General features: G+C 36.3%; 2 protein-coding genes across 3 annotated transcripts; both read right to left on the bottom strand.

Moving 5' to 3' along the window:
- On the bottom strand, positions 7,754–9,607 carry LOC109716650 (protein DETOXIFICATION 48-like). Its single transcript, XM_020242189.1, has 2 exons — positions 9,434–9,607; positions 7,754–9,325 (listed from the first exon to the last, which is right to left on the bottom strand). Exons 1-2 carry the CDS (start codon positions 9,605–9,607, stop codon positions 7,874–7,876), a joined length of 1,626 nt encoding a protein of 541 aa, XP_020097778.1. The 3' UTR covers positions 7,754–7,873.
- Positions 14,675–20,321, bottom strand: LOC109716051 (serine/threonine-protein kinase AGC1-7-like). Of its 2 annotated transcripts, none has more exons than XM_020241329.1 (3): positions 19,976–20,321; positions 17,421–18,243; positions 14,675–15,707 (listed from the first exon to the last, which is right to left on the bottom strand). In XM_020241329.1, the coding sequence occupies exons 2-3, from the start codon at positions 18,197–18,199 to the stop codon at positions 14,855–14,857; spliced, it is 1,632 nt and encodes a 543-aa protein (XP_020096918.1). In that variant the 5' UTR covers positions 18,200–18,243; positions 19,976–20,321; the 3' UTR covers positions 14,675–14,854. The 2 variants fall into 2 exon arrangements, with proteins under 2 accessions (XP_020096918.1, XP_020096919.1); XM_020241330.1 differs by lacking the exon at positions 19,976–20,321 and adding an exon at positions 19,159–19,414.

Raw genomic sequence — 20,781 nt, 5'->3', positions numbered from 1 at the left:
ATTTCAAGCCGAATTTGAGCTGACATAAGCTCGCTCGAGCTCGGCTCGTTTCCACCCCTAATAATACCTCGTTCGGTAGAATAGCGGGAGAACTTTCGTTATCCTCATTTTACTCGCAAACCAAACGGGACCAAAAAGTATAGAGTACATGTAATAGATAGATGGGGAATCGGAATAGGTATTTATAATTATGTATTGCAGCCGCGCGACTTCTAAATTATTTTCTCACATATAATAAAATAAACCTGTTTGTAAATGTACAGTCCTAATGTAACAAATTATGACAGTTAACACCTTGCAAGAGACAGCAAATTTGTAAATCATAATCACAAAGTAATATGAGCTCCATAGCATATATATTATTGTTGAATAATTTCTTCCCACATCCAAACCAATCCACAATCCTCAATCAGAAACAGGGTGGTAATGAATCTGGCCAAAAAAGGAGGAGGAGAGGACCACCCAACAACAATATTTTAGTGGGCTCTACATGGTGCCTAGGTGTTGGATCAACCCTTAAATGGGCTGTGATTTGTTAGCTCTAATGTAGGATAAAACTTTAGTGAAGAGCTCCCAAACAACATCTTATTATAAAGCCTCCGATTCGCTGTGCATGTTAATTTGGCCATCATCTAAGGATTTGCTAGATACTTTTCAATATTAAAATCCAAGAAAATAACCAATAGAGAAGAAAAATTATATTTCATAGATAATGACAAAACTGACATGATAGCAGATTGGATGCTACTCAATGAGAGAATTTTTTTCCTCTCTAAAGCGGCGTAAGCTCCTCAAATATGCTTTCCTCCCAACCAATCACAATTTCATGCTAAATATTAATTATTAATTTCAAAGGAAGTTATTGGGGAACTTCCTCATTCTGTACTTTCATTATCTTCCAATAAAATCCAAATATCTGGACACATATATACATACTCTAATGTTTATTAGACAGGTAATGGGGAGATGTATAACACAAGAGTTATTATATATACTATGGTTACTCATATTGTATCCTAATTTTACCCACCATATGCTTAACTCTTTTTGGGTAATATTATGGGAGCCATATACAAGCATACTCCAAAAAAGCCAATCAATTCAAAACTGCGTATCGACTCCTGTTATGAGTGTTTTCTTCCCCCCCACTCCCCCCCCACCCACCCCCCCCCCGTAAGCATTTTTGGTACTTGCTTTTCATTATCTGCAATAATTAATATAAGCAGGTTGGGGGTTTTCCTCTCTATTTTTTTCCTCCAAGAAAATAAATATTGTATTACGAAATTGTAGCTGATATAATTGTTTCTTGCAAGGGGAACCTGACATATAAATGTCTACTTATTTTATAGGAACAAAGAAATTTATATGTTGAATTAATTTATTTGCCCTAACAGCCAACAAGATTTAGCCACATAATTTTACATCTTTAAGGGTGTGGTTGGAAAAATAGAATAAGTTCCTTTTTAAAAACATTCAACAAGCGCGATTATTTTTTTTTTTTTTTTTTTTTTTTTGAGAGAGAAACAGGTAACATGCCATCTGTTTTTTTTTCTTTCTTTCTTTCTTTTAGAAATAGGCTTAGTTGAGAAGGTGAAAAAATTAGGCTTCAAACTTGACACCTAAGGTAACAATCATTAATTAGCTGTTTCCTGCTTGCATTAGAGACGGTTGGTACTGCACGTAACAGTTGATATTAGTCTCCGATTGCAACATTGTAACTAGGCAATGGTTCAATTTTAAAATCTAGTGTCATGTAGGAATCTTCTAGGTTATCTCTAGTATTAGCCATGAGAGAATTTTTGAGATTTAAGAGTTAATGACTCTGTAAAGTTACAATATCTGAAGATGTAATATTGGATTACAGCTAGACAAATAAAAGCATGGCGAAGAGTGATGACACAATATGCGTACAGTGGTGGATGAAAGGAGTATTCGAAATCTAAGATAAGATCACGATGAGATGAGCCTTTTATCATTACGATAGGTGTCAAGTTGTAGTATTAGGCATGAGAGAATCTTTAGGGGATCGACTCCTTATAAGAGGTTTAAGTGTTAATGACTTGGAAGGGTTATAATATGTATAGATGCAGTACTAATTAGCGAATGTCTGGTAACCTGTTTGGGTCACAGCTGGACAAATAGAAGCAGGACGAAAAGCAATGACACGATATGCACATCATGGTGGAGGACAGGAGTATTCAAAATCAAGATAAAGGTCGCGTTGAGACGGGCCGTTTATCATTACGATAGGTGTATCAGGTTGAGTAACTCCTTATAGCAGGTTTGAGTGTTAATGACTCCAGTGCATGCTACCCTAATAGGTTGCTTGCACATCTATATCTATACCTATACATTAATTCCCAAAAGAAATGTCACGTGGTTGTGTTTCCTTCACTTTTGAGCTTCACATTGGGAAACCGACCCTTCACCTTCCGTCCACCCATAACGTCTAATTAAAGATCTACCCACCTTAATTTTAACCATTTGCCTTCCCTCCGCATATAACGTCAAATTAATGGTCCACCCACCTTAATTCAATCCTTCGCCTTCCCTCCGTACATAACGTCAAATTAATGGTCCATCCACCTTAACCCAACCTTTTGCCTTCCCTCCGCACGTAACGTCTAATTAATGGTCCACACATCTTAATCCTAATCTAAACCGTAAATCGTAGAAACCCATACAAAAACTCCCTTCTCTCCTCTACTTTCTCTTCCTCATCCATGAGCTTCGAGGCCAAAATCGAGCATACTGTGGACGGAGGATGAGTTTGCATGCTGCATTACCGAACTTGGTGCTGGCAACTTCATCAAATCGAGCCTTAGTCCAAATTTCAGAAGTTCTTTTAAAAGATTTACATATTCTTTATATTGTAATATTGAAATTTTTTAGGTAGCTTTATTCAGTTTTTTCAAGTTCTTTTTATTTACATGGTATTCGAACTGATGTGATTGTTGTGGTGAAAGTTTATTACTTTTTTTTCTATCCTTTATTTTTTTTATATTTTTTTTTCAAAAGTAAAATTTTGTATTATATTTGCTGTATTAGGTTGTGTTGGTTGTATATCTTTTGGTCTCTTAAAATTTTATTGTATAATTTTTCATATGTTTATTTTTTTTTTTACTTTCATGACTCTTTTTATTAACTGATGTAAGAATGTTTATAAAATTAAATTGATATATGACCTAAAGAAGTCTTCATTTTCTTGAAGGGATAAATATCATAACTTATATAGAAAATGAAGGGATGGATATATAGCTTATACAAAAAAAGTTTAACCCTTTAATTAATTATTTTGATTTATAAAATGTTAATTTTTATTGAATTTTTTATCTAAATCTCTCCCAAATAGTATGTCACTTTTTGGATAAATAGGTTTACATACTTATTTTCTATCTATGAACATTTTGTTACTAATCAGTTTCACCAGATTAATATACTTTTGCAAGAAGCCAAAATGTTTGGAGTATTTTTATTTTTAAAATAATAGCAAATTTTTGATATATTAGTTAGATATCAAATTTATTTTAGTAGTACCTATCCGTCGCAACGCGCTGGTTACTACACTAGTTTTAAATAATATCTACTATTCATACATAGGGTTGTTGGTAGCCACATTAGTATATAGCTAGAAGACAATTATGACCTAGTCTTGATAGAATTAGAGTTCTTTATATTTTCTATATTATTTATACATAAGTTGCCCACTTAACAACCTTGGAATTGAATTAAGAAAAAGGCAACTAAATTTATGGAGAAGTCAATTTTTGAGTTATGTAGTTGGAAGTTTAGAGTTTCATCATAAGAGAATCTAATTCCTAATGCTTTGTTTGGATGTCGAAACATTATCGAGTACTAACTTATTTGGTAGGATATTTTTATATATAATTGAAAGTTAGGAATTTAGTTTCTGTTACATAAAAGTTCTTGGCATTCATAATTTATTAAAATCATATATTTCTTCTATACGGTAATTTATCTTATTCCGTAGAAATATACTGAATGAAATGTTCATGCAGTGTAGAATGCAAGTTAAAATCCAACAAGTACCTTGTTTAAGAAATTATTTGTGTTTTATATATTTATTTGTTAAAAATGTATAAAAACTTAGCTGAACTATAAATCATTTCAATTCAACTATCCAACCTTTTAAAATTTTAATCTTTGTACCTAGCCATTCAATTTGTTTGATTTAAGTAATTTGATAGCTCTTCAAATATAAAATTTAAACTAATTGCTTACTTTAGTGAATTTATAGTTATGTAAATTATATAAAATATACTAACTAAATTCTTAAAGATAAAACAATGTATTCAAATTTTAAAGTTAAAAAGTCATTAATTTGCTCAAAATAAATAAATTAAAATATCAGATAATAAAATCTAAATTTTTTAAGATTAGATATATATAGTTAAATTCAAATAGATGATAATTAAGGTAAGTTTTATACATTTTTTATCTATTTTTTTCAACCACTAATCAAATCCAAATGGATGATAAATGAGAACTAAAACTTTAGGGAGCATCTCCCCAAGAGATGGATTTTGGAGTTCTGCTACTATACTCTTATGAGTATAGGCTTTTTTATACTCATAAGTTTTTTGCCGTTAGGTTTACTACTTTGATCATTTTCAGTCTTTAGATCATACTATTCAATCAATCGCCCACTCGACCCTAGGAAACCACTATATATTAACCTAACCGAAAACAACTATTATTCTAACCGTACATCTTTTCATTCAACAGTAGAAAACTTATGAGTACAAAAGGGCTTATACTCATAAGAGTATAGTAGCCCTAGCCTGGATTTTGTTATTGTTTCAAGATTCATGCACTCAATGTGATAAATGATGAATTAAACTGTTTCTTAATATAAAGGCTCAAATTTAATTTATTTTCTGTTTGTGGAATCCCATACCCATTATTTATTTATTAATTATTAATTAATTACTGATTTGGATTTGACCTAGATTTTTGTTTGCATAGCCAAGTTGTCCTAGGTTTGGCTTGTGCTATAATAAGCCTGTATCCAGCTGTTTCACAGTGTAGTACAAGCATTATCTTTGGATAGAGTACAAAACAATTATTATTCTCAGCGTACATTCGTATTTCTACAGTTGGGCCAAACAGATTTTTAGTTATTATATTATAATTTAGATGTTAGATAATTTTTTTTTCTAATTGCATATTTTGTTTTAAGAATCAAACATTTGTAGTGTGCACAACACCCCTAAATTCAGTGACTAATTTGCTTTATAAGCATCATCGTGTTGCTCAATTAGTATCAATACATCATTCCTATTCTTGGTTGGTATGATTGTTTAGTCCTTCGACATTATGTTTTTTTTTTTTTTCCCCTAATAAGTTTTTTTTATTGTTATTATTGACTAGACCACCCATAAGTGTTATTTGGCCCTTCAAAATATTTTTTTATTTATTTGTGCCCCATCCGGGATTCGAACCTGGGACTAGAGCTAGCAATCAAGCGCACAATTCGTGAGCCAATTCATATTTGACTCGAAATGAGCTCGAGATCGATCGTCAATTTATATTCGGCTCGAAATGAGCCTGAAATCGATCGCTTGTTCAATAAACGAGCCGAACATGAGTTTAATTTTTTAACTCAAAATCTTAACGAGCCGAAGACGAGCTTGGTCAACTTGCTTGTATTCGGCTTGATATTGCTTGTATTACAAATTTCTACTATTTAGATTTTAGGCCAACTCAAATGCAAAGAGACATTCATTTTGTGAATTTTAATTATTAGATTAAGATTCTAATTTTTATTTTTATTTTTTCAATTTTTCACATAAGATTAAGATTGACAATCTAACTTATTGTTCGCGAGCCAATTTATATTCAGCTCGTTAATAAACAAGTCGAATACGAGCCGAATTTTTTAACTTGATATTTTAATAAGCCAGCTCGAATACTAAATGATCTGAACATGAGCTGACCTCAGGTCGCTTGTGTTCAGCTCGTTGACAGCCCTACCTGGGACCATCAGGATTGCCCTCCAGAGCAGTGTACAGCTGGGTTTATTATAACAGGCCTTGGATGCTTACCAAGTATTTGTGCCTTTGAATTTTTATTTTTTAAAATATAGAAAATTGTCCAAATAAATTCATGTGTGCCCTTGAAAACTTTACTATTTACATGTTTATCTATGTTAGGGTATTTCTACAAAAATAAAGACGCTTATTTAAAAAGAAGAGAAAATCGAGAGAGACAAGGGTGTGGACAAATTTTGCACATCAATTGTGCATTTGTAACACTACATTTTGAGGACATACTACAAATATTTGCATCATTTTTCAAAATTGTACAACAAACGATCCAATATGGTATACCATTTAGGGCTTGTTTGGCTCTGTCGTATGATCTAGGACTGTTAGATGGAGTGTTACGTAACTAAGGATTATAATAAAATTCTTTTAATATGTTCTTTCTTTACAATAGAAGTGGGAAATTCAGATATATTTGAACTTCTACGTTTAAGCTTTAAAATCTCATTTTTGATTCCCTATACAATACAAGCACTGGAAATCAAGGGACGACAATTTCGGGCCCATGCGGACCCTCTCTAGCACATATGCCAAAAAACTCGATGGTTGTTATCTGAATTCCCAACTTTAAAGCTTGATTGCTTCACATTTTTAAATAAGTTTAAGTTTTTTTTAAAAAAAAAGTTAAACAAAACAGATAGCATACTGCATTTCTCTCAAAATAATAAAAATCACAGTAATTTCAGACCACTAAGTTTTCATTAATTTCAAATTTTCAACATGTTGATCTTGAAAAAATGATTATTCTTAGACTTTAACCGACACAATTAGGTTCTATGATTCTTCTAGTGCTCCGAGAGTAGATTCAAAACCATCTATACAAACTATAATTTGACAATTTAGGATGGCATGCGTGTCAACCTCTCCGCATTCCTGAAAAAGTAATTCTCCCATCTCTTAAAAATGTACATTCTTAAATTTTTCCTCCTCCTTGGGAATTTGCCAAATCTTCCCACCTTGGGAATCTACCAAATTTTTTGAAAATCTACCAAATGCTCCTTCCTTAGGATCTGCCAAATCTTCCCCCCTTGGGAATCTACCAAATTTTTTTAAAATCTACCAAATCCTCCTTCCTTGGTAATCTACCAAATTTTTTTTAAATCTCCCCACTCTTGGAAAAGTACCAAATCTTCCCCCTCCTCCTTGGGAAAGTAATATAAACATCTGCTTAGGGGTTTTGCAGGGGAGAAGGGAAAGAGGGAGGGGCAGCTACACTCCTCGGTGAGGACTGCAACTCCTCAAGGGGTGGTGATGGAGGAGGAGGAAAAGGCAAAGATGATGGCCTCTGCGGTGCCGAAGAGATGGGTTGTGTAGGGTCTCGGACAATCTATGATATCCGCTTCTCCTCATGCTTAGTTTTTTGCCTTTTTTTCCCTAATTATCTTATTAGATTTGCTAAAAAAAATATTTTTGATGTATTTTTCGCTAAAAAAATACTTTTTAAGAGAAAAGAAAGTTATTCTATTCGTTGTGTCTTAATTTTGAATAAATCTCTAATATATAAATAATTGTTTTATTATTTATTAATTATTACTATATATTTACTGTAAATTTTTTTCCCGCAGCGAAGCGCGGGTCTTTAACTAGTAAAGCACAATGAGAGAGATAATACAATCAGAAAATAAAAATGCAAGTCACCAAACATTTCGGTGCTTCTACATGACTTATTAGTTGTCAAAACCCTATTTTTTATTGGGAACAAAGGGGGAACAAGGGCTTATTCCCCCCTTGGTCCCGAACCAAACGCTACCTCAATGAACAAAACAACATCTTAACTCACCAACTAATAACCCTAAAACTTGCTTGTGTTAGACTTTGTTAACTAGGGTATTAGTTCTTAAGGCCCAACCATTCCCTTTCAAATTCTCTTTCTCTCCTTTGTCATCAATTGTCTCATCCAATTTTAACACTTGCTCACCACTAGTCAACTCCTCGGCCCGTGCCGCCTCCGCCGCCCAGTCGGTTCTCACCAGCACCATCGTGAGCACCGCCACACACGAAGCCTGCGCGGCGAGCAAGCCCATCCACAAGCCCACAAAGCCCAAGCCCAACCAGAAACCGAATAGCAGAGCCACCGGCAAGCCCACTCCGTAGAATCCACCTAAGTTCACATGGGCCCCCACATTTGCCTGTGCGCTCCCTCTTAGGGCTCCACACATCGCGGTTTGCGGGCAGTTACCGAGCTCGCAAAGCCCAATTATAGGCAGCGCAATCGACACCAGCTTCAAAACTGGGCCACGGTCAGTGAATATGGGGCCCCACCAAGCTCTGGCCCATAAATTGAACGCCATCGCCGCGATCCCTAGTCCGGCTCCAAACACGGCCCCGATCATCGAGGCCTTCCTTGCGCTCTCGGGCCGCCCGGCCCCGAGCTCCTGGGCCACTCGGGTCGACACGCCGTAGCTCAAAGACGACGGGAAAACATAGACCAAGGCGGTCATTTGCATTAGTACTCCGATGGCCGAGACGGTTTCTTGGGGGCCCGATAAGAGCCCACATAAGATGATCATGAGCTCATACCACCACCACTCCAAACACACTGAGATGCAGCTTGGTATAGCTAGTCTTATTATTGTCCCCCATTCCCTAAAGCAATCAAAAGATAATGTGGTATTCCATGCCATTTTGCATGCCTCACTTGAATAAGCATAGCACAGTAGAAGCATTGTGAGGCTAAAATTGGCCACTACCACCCCCATTGCCACACCTTTAATGCCAGTTTTGAGTACATGAACCAAGTAGTGGTTCACTATAATGTGGACAAGTGAAGCTACAAAGGAGCAAAGTGCTATTGGGTTGGTGATATTTTGAGATCTTAAATATATCCTAAAAGGATTCAGGATACATTGTAAGAAGAGATCAGGGAGAGCATAGAGTAGGTATATTCTGGCTAGAGAAGTTATTTTGGGGTCTTGGTCTAAGAGTAAGAGAATTTTATCAACATGTAGCCAAAGAAAGGTAATTGGTATGGAAATTAGGAGGAGGAATGCTATCGTTCTATGAAGTGTTAGAGTTAGGAGAGTCTGCTTTTGAGCCCCGAAAGCTTGGCCACAGATGGGTTCCATCCCCATGGCTAAGCCGAAGATGATCGAGTAGCCAGTGATGTTCGCGAAGCCGACCGAGAGTGCCCCCGCTGCAAGCTCTACGTGCCCGAGATGGCCTAGAAAAAGCATGGACACGAGATTGCGAGCGTAGTTAAGTAGTCCGGTGATGGTTGATGGCGCAGCGATTCGTCCAAGGGCAAATATCTCTTCAACAATCTAAGTAATTAAAAGTTAGTGTTAAATGCTCCTAAACACTTAAACTACTAGAGAACGATGTCCGAATATTTTATATTCAACAAAGTGCGAGCGCAAAATGATTACTACCTCATGATGCAGATTAGTCTCCCGATTACGAGCTTGGATTAGTGGAAGCTCCTCCTTTTGCCCCACCAATACAACTCTAAATTTCTCATCACATAACGAATGCGTCGACAAGGCGAGATCGCTATCCCCTACCTCAACCACTAACGGGCACGGGTCGGTCGACGGTACGCACATCGTGAATGATCGCTTCTTCGACTCGAAACAAATTAAAAATCCTTATGATCACAATGGTTGGTGATGCATGGCCAATGCAAGTGAAGGTTTAAATAGCAAAGGAGGGCAACATGCACCAAAATACTTGGTCCGGAATGAGCGAGGCCTAATAGTGAATAACACAGAATCTCCAACAAAGCCCCTAAAGCTAGTATTCATCGAACTAGCTCTCTTTGCTACTATTAATCACTGTGCTAATTAATGTTTAAGATGATTGGAGTGATAGAGGGGGAATTAATAAAGAAGATAAAGAGGCAAAGCATAAGACACAAATTGGATGGTCCAAAGAGAACAAAATGAGACAAAGTGTTGGGGAGATCTTAAGGGCTTGGGCTTGGGTGTTTGGCTATGAGACAAAGTGTGGGACAAAAAGTGGGTTCTTGGATCATGCATGTTGTTTGTGGAATTTAGTGAGATTGGATGGGTTTGGAATTGTATGTGAGTTTATAGATTGGACATGGCTGGTTTTTGTAGTTATAGAAGTTGGCATTGGAGGCACATTTCAAAGGAGAATTGTGTCTCTTTCTGGTGTCTGACCTTTTATGCTGTGGACAAGGAGCAGCATCTGGAGATAACCATTTTGGACATGGTTATACGAGTTTTTTTTTTTTTTTTTGAGAAAGAGGTAGCACGCTACCCGTTTCATTCATTGAAGAAATGCTACAAGAGTGGAGCAACCTGGGCCCCGAAAAAGTAGAAAAAAAAAAAAGGGTCAAGATGAGTGAAGTAAATCCCACTCCGTCAGTAGCAGCTTAAGAGAACGGACGGCTATCCCTCGGCTCAGTTGGGTTCTCCTAAAGATCAAGTCGTTTCTGACCTTCCAAATGATATTAGTTATTATATGAGTTAAAAGATATTAAACATGACCCAGAGTTACTAAGAGAAATCCAAAAAATCAACATGATATACTAATTTGTTTAATCCAGAATTTGAAACTCTGAATGAAAAAATGAGTCAATATTTTGATCAGTTATAAGGTCGTAGTATTTGTACATACATCGACAATGTTGATATTGATACAACTATTTATAACACGACTACAAATTGTATCTAATGCAGTTGGCTAAAAGCTTAATGGTTAATTGGTACTCGAACTCTCAAGTTCGAAGCTTAGTTACTTTATATTGCTAGTTGAGTTTATTTCTGAAAAATAAATTCTGTAAAGAATATTGGCTTTTTTATATAATTTTAGTATGATAGTATAGCAGGAGATCCTAAATTTAAGTCTCACTGGGTCCTTATTGTCGTTTAATTTTTTTTTCCTATTTAATTCAAGTCAGCGTGGGGGAGAGTTTTGAATATATATAAAATATGTTATATGGAACGATAGAAATAAGTTATATAGAAAAAAATTATAAGGGCGGGAAGATGAGTAAGGTATGCACTAACAAAATAAATTTAAAATCTTAATTTCTTTTGAGCAAATTGCACTACTGGTTTCTAACCTTTAACTCGAGTTTTATTTTGGTTCTCAAACTTTTAAAATTCGATACTTAAAATCATGAACTGTTAATAATAGTTCTTTTCAATCCGGGCTTAAACTTTGAATAATGTTTCATTTTAGTCCTTATAATTGTAGTATTATTACTATATATATATGGACGTTCATCTGTATCTCCATATATTTTGGTCCTCCCACCGTCTCATATATTTATCAATTATGCAATAAAATAAAAAATTATAATTCAATGCAGGGTGTTATATTTCATAAAAAGCAATAACTCAATATACAGGGTAATCATTAATCTTATGCTCAAATATTATATGTACAAGGATTAAAGTGAATTATATTGAAAGAGTTTAGGATATATCTAATATTAAACTTGGAAGTTAGAGAACCAAATAGTAACTGGTGGTGTAATCCCCCTTGAGAAAAAGAGAACAAGAGAAGAGAAAAGAAAATAAAGCAATTTTCTCTCTTGTTTTTTACAGTAAGAAAAGAGGAGAAGAGAAAATATTTTTTTTCTCATTTTCTCTCCCTCTTTCTCTACTTTTGAAGAGAAAAAGAATATAATTATGATGGAAAACTATTTTCTCTCGGATTCTCTCCATTTCTTTTCTTCTCTCTCCTCAAGTTTTAAGAATAAGTGATAGAGGGCTTAGGCGGTTGGTATCCGAGGTCCCAAGTTCGAATCATAATTGATTTACATTTTCAGCTAAATTTATTTCTAAGTGAAATAAACGAAGCGGGTATCATGCTACCTATCTCTATAAAAAAAAGAAAGTTTTTGGAATAGGGTGAAGCCACATTCTGAATCGATTTCACGATCAAACAGCCAAGACCAAACGTTAGTTCTATGTTCTGGAACTTGTGAGGGAGTTCTCTAGAAACAGAGTGGCATCTGGTGTGTGTTCTAGAACATACAAATGATGTTCCGATACATGGATCACGTTCCAGAACTGCAGGAGAGTTCCTAAAAGCTCAAAAGATAGAAAGCTAATATCTAAATCTGATTATAATCAAAATCTAACTAAAAGATAAGCTTGAACTTACAGATAAACGCAAATATTCAAATAAAAGATTTGATCTTTTAAGAAACGTGTGTTACCGCCTTAAGGTGTATTTCTATCCTTTACATGCAGGTATGATCGGAATTTCTCCTCTAGTGACCACGATCGTGAAGGAGGTTGATGGAGATTCTTTCAACACCCAGTAAATAATTAAGAAGAATATAAAAAAATAATAAAAGATAAAAGAGTAAGGCGATGATGATTAATATTTTTTATAATATGTTTTCACCTACTGTCTGAAAGGAGAAAAAGAAATTGTATAAAGCAGAAAGAGAGAGGAATTCTTCTTGTTAGGAGAAAAAACCGTAACCCGCACAAGAAACGGAACGGAATTCCATTTGGTGCAAGAAACGGAACGGACGCAAGAAACAGAACCGGAGAATATCCCAGCATTTCTCGCTAAGAAAGAGAATAAAAATAAATGAATAAATAAAATAATTGATAAATAACAATAGATATTAAATAAATAAATTCTAAAATTCAAATAAAATAAATTCAAATTTAAAATTTTGAGTTTTGAGTTTTTCACCAAAAGCTAGATTAAAGGCTGATGTTTCGGAATATGAATATGTGCTCCCAAACCTGAGCTTCTGATAAGTTTCAATTTTCGGAACACTTTGTTAGGTTTCGGAACGCGAAGTCTTTTTTTTTTTTTTTTTGAGAAATAGATACCTAGCTACCTGTTTCATTCATTAAGAAAAATGAACTAAGCGTATAAGACGGAAGCAGCTGAGGCCTCTGAAGGAACAAAAGAAAAGATTTAAAAAAACCAAAAGAAAACATTAAAAACATAAAAAGCATAAAGCGTAAAGGGGTGATCAGAGGTGCTCGGTCCACTCGCTCAGCAAAAGTTCCACCCGATTGGATGACTGGGTAACATTGTGTAGCTTCGCCCGAAAAATGATATTATTTCTTTCCGTCCACACGACCCACCAGTTTCCGGCTAAGAGGGTTTAGCCCCTAGATCTCGAAACATAAAGTCATACTAGAAAAATTAAATTAGATTTGACTCCAAATTGGATGGTCTTGTGCTTTGAGATTAGGGATGGTTCAAGTCTTTTTAAGTGGAGATCGACCGCTAAAAGTGGATTGAAGGGCTCGGATGGATGACAATGATATTCATACTTGTATTGGATTTAGGAGTTATATAGACCTTGTAATTTAAGTACAGGGTTTTAAGCTTCATTGTAAAAACTCAACTTGGGAGAGAAAATTTGGAGAGATCCCTAAGAGCATCTTGCATTCACTCTACTCCTTGTACTTTATATCGCGGATTAATCGAATAAAACATTGAGGAGCATGGATGTAGGCCGACACACCGTTGGTCAAACAACGTAAATTGTGTTCACGTTCTCTTATCGCTTTGTTATTCTCATATTTGTGTTCTTGATTGTTCACATCAAGTTTTCTCTACACAAGATCCTGGTTTTCCGCTCTGCTCGTGTGTCGACGGGGTTTGAGGTGTGCACTATTACTCCTTGGCCAGCTCCTTCTATTGGTATCACAACATTCGTTCTTTATAGTTTGGCATTGACGGTGAAATAATGGCGGGAAAAGTTACGGTAGCTAAGTATGAGATTACTCGTTCCGACCATACAAATTTTGCACTAAGGAAGTTGAAGATGCAAACAATGCTGAAAAAGGTTGCTGATGAAATTGCCCTATAAGGAAAGAAGAATAAACCAGTAAGGGATGATGAATAAGCAATTTGAAGAGACACTGAAGGATTCAATGCTATTCAACGTAGAGACTGAGACTACTGCAAAAGTAGTTTGAGAGAAGTTGAGGAATCTCTATGAAGAAAATTCACTAGTGAATAAAATTTTTCTGGGTTAGCACTTATATAATCTAAAGATGAATGATGGGGCATGGTACAGTACTTCGGCGCTTTCAACTCCATTGTGAGCAAGCTTTCGGTCCTTGATTTGAAAATTGATGAAGAAAATGAGACTAGTATTTTGTTTTGCTCAATCTCTTACCGACCGTTCCTAGCGCAAGCAGCAAAAGGTTTGATGGTTGGTATTCGAGACCCAAGTTCGAATCCTAATTGATTCACATTTCCAGCTAAGTTTATTTCTAAATGAAATAAACGAAGCGGGTAGCATGCTACATATCTCTCCAAAAAAAAAAAAAAAAAAAAAAAGTCTAAATCTTAGGACAACTTGATCACGAGCTTGAGCCACGTGAAAAGACTTGAGATGGAGTTAGCCGTGGCAGTTGGACGTAGTTGCAATTGTCGTAGTTAAACTCAAATGCATCAAACTAAATACCGAATTTGAAACTGTATGTAATTACAGCTATAACATAGTACAGTTGCAACTATATGCAACTAAATGGCACCCATAAATTGGGTAAAATTCAGATGGGTTTTGAATTTTTGTTTTTTTCTCCACTCATGTGATTGTCACAAAATGAAGTTGAATGCAGATTGATAGGTTGTAATAATTTGAAGGGCTATTAAGGCAAAAATTACTTCATACAGTTACAACATAATGTTAAAAATTTTAGCAACACAAACCACAGATGAACTTGCTTTATGATTTATGAAGCTTTTATATCTCCATATTATTGTTCTATTGATCAAAAAGAAAAATCTCCTCACTCGCCTCTACTTTACATGAAGTGTTCCTTTCAATACATCACAAAGTATATAAATTACCATAAAAAATAAATGAAAAAAAATGTTCAATAATCTATCTAAAAATATTCAAAATCAAGATATGAAGAATCGGTCGAAGTTGCCTTCCCACCACCGGTAGAAGCAACACCACTTTCACCACCCTTCTTATCCTTACCTGCATACTGCTTGAAATCCACAGGATCAGGTACGTGCGGCGGCGTAGTGCTCCTCACCAATGCCCAATTCACCCCCTCGAAGAAGGGATGCTGCTTTATTTCCGTCGCTCCCCTTCTATATGCGATTCTTTTCTGCGGATCCTTTACTAAGAGCCCGCGAATGAGATCCCGTGCCACCGCGCTCACTACCGGCTCGTCAGGAAACCGCAATGGCTGCTGCACCACGTTGCAAAGCGTGGCACGGTTGCCCGACCCTTTGAAAGGTGTCGTACCATGCAGTAATTCATATATGAAAATCCCAAATGTCCACCAATCGACCGCGCTCCCATGCCCTTCCCCGCGAATGATCTCAGGGGCGAGGTATTCATGAGTGCCGACAAAGGACATCGAACGAGCGTTTGTTGGCTCGGCCATGAACTCGAGGGCTGATCGGCTGCCAATGCCAAAGTCTGATTTCGATTTGCGATTTCGCTTGGGAAGGATGCGAGGGAAGAATGTTGAGGGTTGGATGCAGCCTTGTACGACGCTGTCACTGTCGAGGATGGCTTTATTGTTGCCAACATTGGTGGCTGAGTGGACGGAGGATGATTTGACAAGGGTCGGGCTCACAGAGCAACGTAGGGAGAGGTCAAAGTCGGACAGCATTATATGGCCCTCGTCTCTCACAAGTACGTTCTCAGGTTTCAAGTCTCGATAGACAACGCCAAGCATGTGAAGGTACTCTAGGGCGAGCAACACTTCAGAAGCAAAAAATCTATATGGGAAAAAAAAATTGTAAGAATTTCATATACTTTGAATCATTAAAGATATAATATTTGTTATACATCCAAAGCTTTAATCTATCTAGTTCTAGATCGTGTATAATTCAAGGAATTGAGAAAGATCAATTTTGATTGCATATACAATGGCATACTGGTTTTCCAGAAAATTAATGCAGTAGAGTTTTTGACTCTTCATATGCTCTAATAATTCAAACATACGGAGGCAAGAGTCAGAAATTTATTCAACTATTTCTCTCTTCGCCGACTCTGTTCCTCTGATGGTAGCTACCCTCCCGATTTTTCTGAATTAACTCTGTTGGAATACCGACCGTCCCTAGCGCAAGCGGCAAAAGGCTTGTTGGTTGGTACCCGAGGTCCCAAGTTTGAATCCTAGTTGATTTACATTTCCAGCTAAGTTTATTTCTAAATGAATTAAATGAAGCGGGTAGCATGCCACCTAACTCTCTCAAAAAAAAAAAAAAAAAAAAAAAAAAAAAAAAAACTCTGTTGGACTGGATAAAATTTACTACAGAAATCCTTTCAAGAAAAGATTGACTGCAGGAAATTATAGTAGATTTTTGCAAGAAAATGATCGCAATCCCCTATATGCACATTGAAGAGAGTTATCAATAAGGCCAACTCGCTGCAGTGAACTTCTGCATAATATTAATCATATCAATTCCCAATCAGATGAAATCTGAGTCTCATTCCATAATTACTGATATTTGGGCAAAAAGGCCACATTTTTTTTACTCAAATGAACTGAATCCAGAGGACTAATTACCCTAACACAGACTCAATTAGAGACAGCTAACTTTGATTAACTAATTAATTTGACATCTATCTTTAGACTCTGATTGGTGTCTAATCAACGCCATTGGAAGGACATTCAATTAGTTTGATCAATCCGTATAATGTCAGGTTGAAGGTCACGACCAACCCATTAATAAGAGATTGTGTGTTCTGTTCTACTTTGCTCATATACATTACAACACACTAATATTCCTGTTCCCTTTTTCGAAAGAAGGTTCAGGAAAAGTTCAAATTAAACTTTCCTCTCACTGGTTGTGCCTCTGAAATTAGCAACTATTTCAAATTTTTCTATATCCATGATCTTACAGAGCCAATGCATGAGCTTTAATATTTATTCCCCAAATGTTGTTTGACCATATCTTTTTACAATTTTATCCAGTTTTAGCTTACTATGTTAACTCTAGTAAATATAATTCCTTGAATCTACATAAGCATTGGAATGGAATCTTAATCATGTTGCTAAAAAAGAATCAAACATCTTTCGTCTCCTTGTAGATAATGATGCTTTAGGATTGTACCTAATAGAAGTAGCTCAATTTCATATGAGTTACTCTGCAGACCTCTTTATAGTACTTTGTTGATCATGCAAAATATAGGACTTTTGACTAGGCTGATATCTAGTTATCTGATTACAATAGATGAAAAACTCGAATAGTGTTCTACCTTTCACTAAATAAATACCTAAAGAATATAAGGAATTCACAAATAAAAATCAAGAAAGAGGAAACATTAGTCAAGCTAGAAATGCAGAATATTAATTTGCATAATCAAGTTACAGTTTAGCAGGAGATTTAGAACACAGCTTATATGTAAAAGACCTACTATAGAATTCATAGCGGTTAACACAAAAAAGAAACCATCTGCAGTAAAAGACCGAGTAGGGAAAAACTCACCTGGCAGCTTGCTCGCTAAAATACTTATTAGGCTGCTTCTGCCTGAGAGAATGGAGGTTCCCACCACTGCAATACTCCATGACCAAGCAATAAAATTTTTCTGTCTCAAAGTGAGAATACAATGTGGGCAAGAAGGGATGATCAAGAAGGCTGAGGATCTCCCTCTCGGTTTGTGCTCTTATTAGCTTGTTTCTACTAACAATTGATGCCTTATCCATCACTTTCATTGCAAAAAAAGCACTTGTTCCCCTAAGCTCAACAAGATAAACACTACCAATGTCACCATAGCCCAATCGCTTAAGAAGCCTAAAGTGGCCGAGGTTGAGGGGAGAATCTCGTGAATTAGCCAATTGAATGGCCTCCCACCGACAATCCCCTCCAGTGTGCCTCTTGATGGGTGCAGAAGAGCTGCTATCAATGCTGTCGCTCCTGGCACTGCCGGAGCTATCTCGACTAAAAGTAGCACAAGAATCACTATTCTTGGCTTCACCAGTTTTAGCAGATGGTGAGGTAGGAGTTGTTTCTGAGATTGTTGGCAATTTAGGACTCGGGCATGGACTTGAATTATAAGTTGGGCTTGGACACAAATTCTTCGTATGATTTGTACTGTTTTGATCAATTGGGTTGAACTCTTCTTTGCAGTATGATGTTTTGTCCAAAGCAAGTTCTGTATTTAGAAAAGGTTTGGGACTTGGGCATGGGCTAGGAAGTGTGCTGGAGTTAGAGCCAACTCCAGAGCTTCTTGTTGATTCTGTGCCATCAGTAATACTTGAATCCATCTATGGTTCTCTATTGATGCTTTGTTTGATGCAATGGAAGTTTCCTGACAGATTAGAGGAAGAAGTGCATCAGAATGAGATTAGAAATGGATTGGCATGCAAAAAATTAATCATGAACCAAACACAAGGGTTAGTAAATGAATCATAAACCAAACCTAAGGGTTAAAATGCAATATGAACTAGTGCAAAGAAGGACAATCAAGCAAGTTTTACGACTTATTCAACAACATATTCATAAGATCTCTTGAATAATGGAATTTCCTAATCTTTGAAACACCTGAGGTTCCGATAACAGAACAGGAGGAATGATTGCAACCACAAAACAAACCCTATCTTCCATTTCGAGTACGATAGGCTAGTAGATCCGAGTATTGCCCAAGTTTAGCGCCCTAATATCAATTGAAAGAAGAAGGTAATTGTCACAAAAAAAAAAAAAAAAACAAAACCTAATATTAAGAGAGCTAAAAAAGAACATTTTTAACAAATCCTTGTAGTGTTTCTTTAAATAAAATATATCATCAACCAGGATAGCATTATTCCATTAGAAGAGCTTCTAACAACCTATGCTGCATTTCCCTATTGAATAAGATAAACTTCCCAATCTCATTCCCTCCCTATCCCAACATTTCCCATTACTCAAACAAAAGTTTTTGAACTAAAAGTTCGAAAATAATGCAAGTTAAAGGACGAAGGAGATATCGATCGGATAACGATATCTACCAACTGCAAGTTAAAGGACGAAGGAGACGATCTCCACACTACAGTTAAATTGAAATATCATTAACTGTATAGGATATCATGATTACATACATCAGGAAATAAAATAAATGACCAGATATTATGCATAAGAGATTTCAAGGATTAGCCTAACTAATCCAAGCAGAACCAGCATAACAAATACAGAACAAGCGTACAGAGATGACCTCAAATATAGGCCATTCTTGCCATAGATCTATAACCTTTGATTTCCTTAAATGGCGCCCCTCAGCTGGTTTCAATCATATGAATCCGGGATCCGATGACAATTGGTGACCAATCGTCAAAAGTTAATGAACTTTGCAGTTTCATGAGCTAAATGCAAGCCATTAGATCAAATGCCCTGTTTGGTTTCCTCGCATCCTAGAATGCGACAGAATTGGAATTGTGGTTTTCCTAAATCCATTGTTTGGTACCATAAGTTAATGGGAATTCAATTCATTTGGAAGGATCAGTGAAATTTCTTATAATATATAAAAGGTAAAAACATACAGAACTTGAACTATTTCAAAATTTTGATTTTACTATCCGACCTTTTAATTTGCTTGATTTTAGTCGGTCAAGGGTACTTTGACTTCAAAATTTAAGATAATTACTTAAATTTATTTATAGTTCTGAGAATCGCATGAAGTATACAAGCTAAACCTGTAACGATAAATGACGTATTCTAATTTTGAAGTCAAAATGCTATTGACTTATTCAAATTAAACAAACTGAAAGGTTGGATAGTAAAATCAAAATTTTGAAAGTTACACTACATAAATGACTATTAGTTACATTTTATTCCTTGCTATGTAACGAAGGATAGAATAGAGAAACTAATCATATTGAAATGATTTCTCGATCTTTTACCAAACAACAAAACGGAAGAGAAATTCAGCCGAACTCGTAGAATTCAACTGATGATTTCTTCTCATTTGAATGACTCCGATTGAATCCAATTTCCATTTGGTAAGAGCAAACAAAAGTTTAAGGGATCTCCAATCAAAACAAACATTAACCCGATGCAATTATACTTGCCTCAACCCGAACGAGGATTCAAAAGGAAACACCTCGATTGAAGCCCTGTTCCATAGGCACCAATCCTTCCCCTCCGCCCCTCCAAACAATGCCTCGCCAAGAAGGGCACAAATCACCAAATTCCCACACGGGTTTCGAGAATGGGGGTGTACTCTCCCGGAGCCCGAGAAGGACAATGAGAAATGGCACCGAAGAGGAAGGGGTGGAGAGGAGAGGGAAATGGGGGAGGAGGATGAGGAGGAGGAGGAGGAGGAGAACGAAAACGACGGGAGAAAATGTGACCATTGCTAAATTTAAGAAATGAGGGAGAAATAGTTGAGAGAGAGAGAGAGAGAGAGAGAGAGAGAGAGAGAGAGAGAGTTCCAGAGAACCGAACGGGTGGCCGTTCGACGATTCGAGGGCGTGTCGAGAGAGAGAGAGAAAAAGGGGTAAAAAGTGCTTCCAGCAGAAGCAACGATTCTAAGTACAGAGCGTGACTCTCCGACTGACGATCGACACGATTGCTCCTCAAAAGATCGGCTAAGGTTAAACGTAGTGGATGCCTGTCTTTCTAAGATTGACACGATTGCTCATCAAAAGATTGACTAAGATTAGCGCGATGGATGTCACATTTTTATATTTGTGAGTGTGTGTAAGTCTGACGAAGACATCAAAATTTTTTTTTATTTACTATAATAATAAGAAATGAACTTAGTATTGGTGATGGAGATAGCCCGAGCTTCCAAAAAATTGAAAATAGAAACTCAACAAAGCCACCTCCCAGGAGCTCAAAGTTGATTGATACTCTCGAGAAAGTTAGAATATTA

The sequence above is a fragment of the Ananas comosus genome, linkage group 10, assembly GCF_001540865.1.
Source record: "Ananas comosus cultivar F153 linkage group 10, ASM154086v1, whole genome shotgun sequence".
NCBI classification, from domain to species: domain Eukaryota; kingdom Viridiplantae; phylum Streptophyta; class Magnoliopsida; order Poales; family Bromeliaceae; genus Ananas; species Ananas comosus.
Note: the sequence above shows the minus strand (reverse complement) of the source record. Positions and strands in the feature narration are given on the sequence as shown.